General features: G+C 26.0%; 1 protein-coding gene across 2 annotated transcripts in view; it reads right to left on the minus strand.

Annotated features, from left to right (window-relative positions):
• Window positions 1-7,558, minus strand: part of LOC117170814 (E3 ubiquitin-protein ligase Bre1) — a 47,028-nt gene that overhangs the window by 6,031 nt on the left and 33,439 nt on the right. For both annotated transcript variants that reach the window (XM_033357866.1, XM_033357859.1), the window contains exons 12-13: window positions 348-568; window positions 174-268 (exon numbers count right to left, since the gene is read on the minus strand). In XM_033357866.1, coding sequence (XP_033213757.1) covers window positions 174-268; window positions 348-568 — 316 coding nt within the window. The remainder of the gene's footprint in view (window positions 1-173; window positions 269-347; window positions 569-7,558) is intronic.

The following is a 7,558-nucleotide window of genomic DNA, read 5'->3' on the forward strand; positions in this document are numbered from 1 at the left end:
AAGAGGGAGCTCTTCTTAATATTTTTACACCAAAATCATGTCGATACACCTTACCGACTGCGAGTAAAGCCACCCACGCTTTAACTTGACAGACTGTACAAATTTCAGATACACAATTTCTGTCTTAACGGCTCGAAAAAGTTCGATTGAATATTAAAATTAAATATACTCACTTGTAGTCTCTTCGTTTTGTAAGCTTCCGCCTCAAGCGAACTCGTTTTTTCAGCGACAACTTGCTGCGCTTCTTTCATTTGAGAGTGGTACTTCTCTGAAAATGAAAAGAAAAATATATATGGTGATGTAGATGTTTGATGCTATAAAAAAAATATTAAAAAGTCGAAAATTACCCAGATGAAGCTTTAGATCGGCAGCAGATTGTGCGCTTTCTATTGCTTTTCTTTTGTGCATCTCCATCGCCTGTTGACGCAACGCAAGCTCTTTCTCAACAGTAGCTAAGGAGTTTTGTAAAAGGCGCTCTTTTTCCTCGAGTTTTCTGACAACGACGTTAGCAGCTTCCACCTGGGTTGTTAACGTCGTGACTTGCTCTTTTAAAACATCCTTCTCCTCTCTGAAAATGACATTGGACGTCAAAATCTTCAGAATGTGAACCCAAGGAACCAAAAGGGGTTTGACAAAATTATTTCTCGCCGCCCTTTGCCCTATTTTCCCATTTTTTTAAAGGAATATTTACTTTCACATATTTTGTCAATAAACTTACCCTCTTTACACTTATATACGGACTGAATTAATACCATCTAATATACTTAGATGTACCTAATTATAATTTAACAATAAATAAAAACATTAAAAACGTAACAACTACATTTTTTATGTTTAAACATCTTCGAACGCGATATTGAGAATTTTGAAATCATTACATTAAAATGATTCAATACAATTTTGAAAATATGAAACATTGCAAATTAAACGATTTTTAAATTAAATATTGGTAACGAGACTTTATAAGGGAGCTGCGACGAATGTAATCGAAATATTAAGTTACTTCTGTTTTTTTTTAATCAAATCATTTCAACCGGATAATTATGCCGATGTTTCGGTTTTATTTTAAAAGAATAATTTTAATTTATTAGGTGAATTGAATTTGTCAGGGTGTGAAAAAAATTCTTAAAATGCATGGGAAATTTTTGAATGATTGTTTGATAAGGAATTTCAAGAGAAAATAAAAAAAGATCACAAAACATTTTGAATTATTTCCTAAAATTTTTAAAAAGTGTGAAAGATTTTAAAGCAAAATTTTGCAATTTTGCCATATTACATAATTTTAGAAAAAACTTGAGTAAGTTTAAGAGATATTCCAAAATTTTGAAACGATTAAAAAATAATTAAAACTTGTCAAGATTTTTAAAGAATTTTGTAAAGTTTCACGAAAATGACATTCTTTCAGGTTTCTAAGAGAAATTAAAATAATTTTTTATTTCGAAAAATTAATTTGAAGAGATTGTTTAAAAAGATTTTAGAAGATTTTAAAAATATTCAAAGAAAAATCGGAAAGATCTTCAGGCATTTTTTTTTAATTTTGCAGAATAATTTAAAAAATGCAGGAAAAATTTGAAGAATTTTTAGAAATTAGAAGGTTTGGAAGGTCTGACAAGACTGAAAAAAAAGAATTTTTCTTATATTCGTGTGAAAATTTTAAATAAATTTTATTTTGAATAATGAACTTTAAGAGTAAATTAATTGAAAAAGGTCTTTAAACATAACAAACGATTTCTTAAAATTTCTAAAAATAATTTAGAAGATTTTAAAGCAAAATGTTTTAATTTGGTAAGATTTCATAATAAAAACGAACAAAAATCGGGTAAATTCAAGAAATATTTAGTAGAATTTAAAGGAATTTCGAAAGTTTTCAAGAGAATAAACAAATTTTCTTAAAACTGCTGAGGAAATTTAGAAGATTGTAAGGTAATTTTTTAAAATCTGGAATGACACTTGAAAATTTTGAGAAAAATTCGTGCTAGTTAAAAATATTTTCAGGAGTTTAAGACGTTTTAGACAGATTACAAATATTTGAAAACTCGTAAACATTTTCAAAAATTTATCAAATAATTCTTGATTCCTACCCAACTACTAAAAGTTCTAAACATTTTTTAAGAGGACTCGAATTTTTTATTATATTTTGTAAAATTCTATATTATAAACAAAATTTCTTTAAAATCTTCTAGATTCTTTTTTGACAAGCCTAAAATATTTTTAAATCTTTTAAATTTCTCAAGAATCGCATGAAAATTATATTTACATACAGTTAAAAATAAGGTGATAATACTTATTTTCTTGTTCTCAATTCTCAGAATTTAATTTCAACATTGATTTATCATAGCACTTCGAAAAATAATTATCGATTAATTTGAGTGTTGTCAAAGATAAAATAATATTCGTTCTTTAAGAGTGACATAAAAATGTCAAAATATTTTAGCTTCGTTATAAAGTCTAACTGATTAAACAAATATCACATTTAAGAGTTCGTTATTTCATTGTAATAGAAAACAATATTTTAGGATTTACCATATTCCTTGTTGGTCATCTATAGATATAATAATTATATTTATTATAAAGTAGCATTATATTTTTAAACGGCAAGATAGAAGAAAATAATTAGTTCATCCCTACATTTAAAAAGTGTTTGAATATCCGGGACTGACACAAAATAACGAAAAAATGAATAACAAAATGATAAATTAGCAAGAATAAAATTGCCGAATTATAAAATAAATGAATTGTTAAATTCCAGTAAATATTTCTATTCCTTAAATTTAATTTAATTTGAGCTGGTGCTCTCAGAGATGCGAAGCCATGACTGCTTCGTAATCTCTAAGCCATACCATTTATTCAACGAAATTTAAAGAGTTTTAAATCGAACTCCTACAGTTTCGAATAATTCTATAGATTTTTGCACTGAAAATTCGAATAAAAATCCAGTGCCTGAATGTACTATTTGCAGGAGTTTTTTCTAGTAAAATATAACTTGCCAAATGAAAAAAATTCTTTAACCTAATTTATACGTAATTAGATAGGTTTGTGAATTTAATTTTTGAAATTACTTTGTGTATGCTTTAGAAAATTGGTGGATTGAATAGACAATTGACAAAAAAAGTGTATAAATATTAATATAAAATTCTTTTATAAAAGTATTGCTTCTTTTTTTGCCTGCATATAATTGACTCGCCTTGTTTAGTTGCAGAAACCTTCCCATTTCCCCTTTTCTGAGAGAATACTTGCGCTATTAAGCAGGAACACGCAATGGGTAAAATCACAGATTTTTTAGTCATTTTATTGCAAAATTGAATTTTTTACCACCATTTTGAACAGTTCCATCCCACTCGTCGGTCTTGAGCATCAAATCTTACGACACTTGAATTACGTTTTTAAGTATTAATTAATAAACAGTAATTTAACTATTTAAAAAATTGTTTAGCACATAGTGAATTTTTTAAATAATATTAAATTATTAAAAAATTAACTGTGAAAAATGTGAAGTTCCTTAAATAACAGAAATATTAGATATTAAATTATTTTAAATATTTTCCCAAATAGCACAACGTTTTCCTTCTATATTTAGAAGTCAATTATATTTGATTTCTTCTATATACAAATTCATGAAGAACAAATGTGACCGTCCGCGGAGGAAGGGACCTAATTCGAAAAAAATCGATTATTTAGTTTTTTTTTCACCTATCGACAATTTTTTATTTGCTCTTTAATTATACAAAATATTATTTCTATATTTAATAAATTTAAATTGTTATTCTTTAAATTTTAGGACTCCGTTCTTGCATAAAACCGGTAAAAATAATACTTTAGAAATTTGTTAATTTAAAATTTTTAGAACAAAAGATACTTGCGATCAACAGTGCCCTCAACAGCTGAAAACTACATAAGTTGGTGGAAAAGTAATACCAACAGAAATCGAATGATTACATTCATCATATCGTTTTTGAATTTTTCGAAAAATCTACCTGAAATTTTTGTGACATATTTCAAATATTTTATAAACATTTGATCATATTTTTTAAATTATTGAAATCTTTTAAATCTATCCGAAATCTTTATGAAATATTTTTATTCTTTGGGAAATCATTGTAATCTTTACAAAATATTTTTAATAAATTTTTAATTGTTGAAATCTTTAGGAAATCATTGTAGTTTGGGAAATATTTGTATTATATACGAAATTTTTGCGAAACCTTTAAGATCTTTGTGATTGAAATCTTTGAACATCTGCGAAATATTTGTGAAATTATTGAAATCGCCGTGAAATCATTGAAATCTTTGAAATTTATCGGAAAATTCTATTGAATAATTGAAACATTTTAAATCTATCCGAAATCTTGGTGAAATCTTTGAGATACAGGGTGCCCGTTTTAATCGAAGAAAAAAATTCGCGGTCATTTCCCGGTTCGCAAACATTTTTCACGGCTAATGAAATTTAAAAAATCAAAATACATTCTAAACCTTTTTCCATAGAAACTAATAAACATTAAACAACAAATTAAAGCATTCAAAGTGGAACACTTGAAATTCAAAGTTTTAAAATTTAAGTTTAAAAGTTTTTCAATTGAAAAATTGTGTATTCAAATGCTGAAACATGTACACGTACCGAATGGAAGGTACTAACACTTTAATTAAGCAATGTTAAATGAAATGCAAATAAACTAAAAAATTTAGAACTTTTAAAAATTATAGAGTTCAAAGATTCAGATTAAGTTCGAAAAATATAAATCCATGGTAACATTTTCATTAGTCTAAAATCTAATTTAAAGTATCAAGCAACGAACTTTAAATTTTTTTTCAAAATTATATTATTTTAAGTAATTTTAAGCTAGGCAGATAAAAAATTTTAAAATCATTTTTTTCACTTAACAGTTCTTAAATTAGAAGTTAAATTAATTTTATTTTAAATAGTCTAGGCATCCTTTAAAAGCTTTAATATTTTACTTCAAAATCTTGAGAAATCTAGAAGTGGTTTTAAATTGGTCCAAATTCAAAATAATTTTTGAATTTTTTGTCAGAACTTTTAAATACATTTCAAAATGAATTGAATTTTTTCTACAACTTTTAGAAAATCCTGCAAATTAAAAAAATTTAATTTAGAAATAATAATAGAGCACTTATTATTTGTAAAAATATTAGAGTAATTTTAAGAGATATTTAGAAGTTTAAAAAAGATTCTAATTAAATTTAGAACTTGAAATAATTTAAAATACTTATAGTCGAATTAAAAATAAAATATAGATAATTTAAGATTTCAAACAAAAAATTTAGAATTGTTTAAGAATTGTAAAAGACTTCAAAAGAATAAAAAAATTTCTAAAGAGTCTTAGGAAAATTGCAAATGATTTTTCACTTTGAAAAATTATTGTAATAGAAAGTTTAAGAAGATTTTAAGGATTTTTTTTAATTTGCAGGATTTTCAAAAGTTGTAGGAAAATTTCGATTGATTTTAAAATATATTTAGAAGTTCCGAAAACAATGTTGACACGCTTCGTTTAAAATACTTGAAATAATTTAAAGTTTTTAATTAATTTTGGATCTTTTCAAAACTTCTATGTGTCTCTTCAAATCAATCAAATTTTTTCTACAAATAATAAGTGTTCAATTATTATTTATGCGTAAAAATTTAACAATTTCACTTATAAGTTAAACACTTTTTAAATAGAATAATTGAATGGGTACCCGGAACAAGGGCCTATGTCACGATTTTTTCAAAACCCAGTTTTTCGTGGAATAAGGGCCAATGTCATGTGGACTAAGAGTTCCCATTGTTTTCAGTTGTAAAGAATGCCAACAGAGGTCAGAAACATCGAATTATCTGTTGAGAAGTGAAGGAAAGTCATTTGCATTATCCCAGTTTTTCATTGCTTCTGCACAATTTGGAAATCGTGATATAGGCCCTTGTTCCGGGCACCCATTCAATTAAAACTTTAACGCTAAAAGATTAAAAGTTCTTCGAAAATCTAATGATTCAAAGCTTTCTATGTAAAACAATTCAGTTTCAAACTTTTTTCTTTTAAATACTTGGTTTCAGTTTACTCGTCTTAAATGAACAGTGAAATATTGCAATATTTTTAATTTAATACAAACATTTAACTATGAATATATTATTATGGATTTATTTTTGAGTTGAAAATAGTAAAATGCACGTTTACATTTTTTAATGATTAAAAAAATTAATGGTAATAATATATTAAAAAATTTATTTATTAAATTTAATGTAAAAAATAATATGAAGGTAGACCTGAAACTCTGAATTAAAAATATATTAATACTAATTCATGAAAATATTTATTTAAAAATAAAATTATCGGAATAAACGATATATTAATTTAAATCCTTATTAAGACTTTCGGATTGAAACAGCTACAATCTGGAAATTCTCAAATTTTGAGCGGATCTAGAATTGTTTGGTCAAATAAATTATTGTTCAGATTTCTATACTTAAGAGTACAGATCCATGTTAAAAATATTTTATTTATTTATATTTAGAGTTGATAAAATTAAACTGTTTTTTATCAAAAATTTTCAACTTCATATGCTTTTAATTTTTAATTGTTTAAATCTTCAAAACTGTACTTTAATTATTTCAAAAACTGTTAAAACAGAACTTGGGCGGATTTTTCTTCTAAAAATTCGTAAAATTCCCGGTTTCCAAATCCGGCGGCCACCCTGTTTTTTATAAAAAAATCTTCGATTTTAAAAACTTCTAATTTTTAATTTTTTTTTAACCTTTTAAAACTGCATTTTAAAATTCTTTAAATTAAAATATATGCTTAAAAATTAAAAATGGAGAATTTTTTGAATGAAAGATTTTCGAATTAAGTGTTCTAAACTAAATGATATAATAATTTATAAAAATCACTATTTAACAAATTATTTAAAAAACGGTTGAAATGAAAGTTGAAAAAAATTTTTAGAAGAAAAATTTTGTAAAATTTCCGGTCAAAAAATAAATTCACGGTCATTTCCAGGTTTTCCCCTGTCTCATAAGGCTCCCAGTCATTTGCCGGTTTTCCGGTCCAGCGGCCACTCTGAGATATCATTAAAGCGTTTGTTTTGTGAAATATTTCTACAATTTTTCTGAAATCTTTAGAAATCTGCGAATTAACCCGCACGCGCCCAAGGTTTTTTTTTCACAAAATTTTCGTGAAACTCAAGCATAATGATGACTTCGGTATCAATACAGTAGGTGCCAGGTTTTGTCAAGACGCGTCTAAAACGTTTCAGAACTATGCTATGATGTCATATGGCATCACTACGCGTAACTCGCGAGCGATACAAATAATTATGCGTCTGTGTTCGCAGCGATGCCATATGGCACCCAGGGGCGCTGAAGGGTTCATTAAAATATTTGGTAATATTTGTGAAATTATTGAAATCTTTGAGAAATAACTGAAATTTTTGTGAAATGCTTGGGAAATCATTGAAGTACTTGTAAAATGTTTCAAGTCTACCAGGTGTATACATATGAAACCGGTATTTTTTCAAGAAAAAAACACATTTATTTCAAGAGAATGATAACAAATATTTTATTCAAAGTATGCGC

The sequence above is a fragment of the Belonocnema kinseyi genome, chromosome 1, assembly GCF_010883055.1.
Source record: "Belonocnema kinseyi isolate 2016_QV_RU_SX_M_011 chromosome 1, B_treatae_v1, whole genome shotgun sequence".
NCBI classification, from domain to species: domain Eukaryota; kingdom Metazoa; phylum Arthropoda; class Insecta; order Hymenoptera; family Cynipidae; genus Belonocnema; species Belonocnema kinseyi.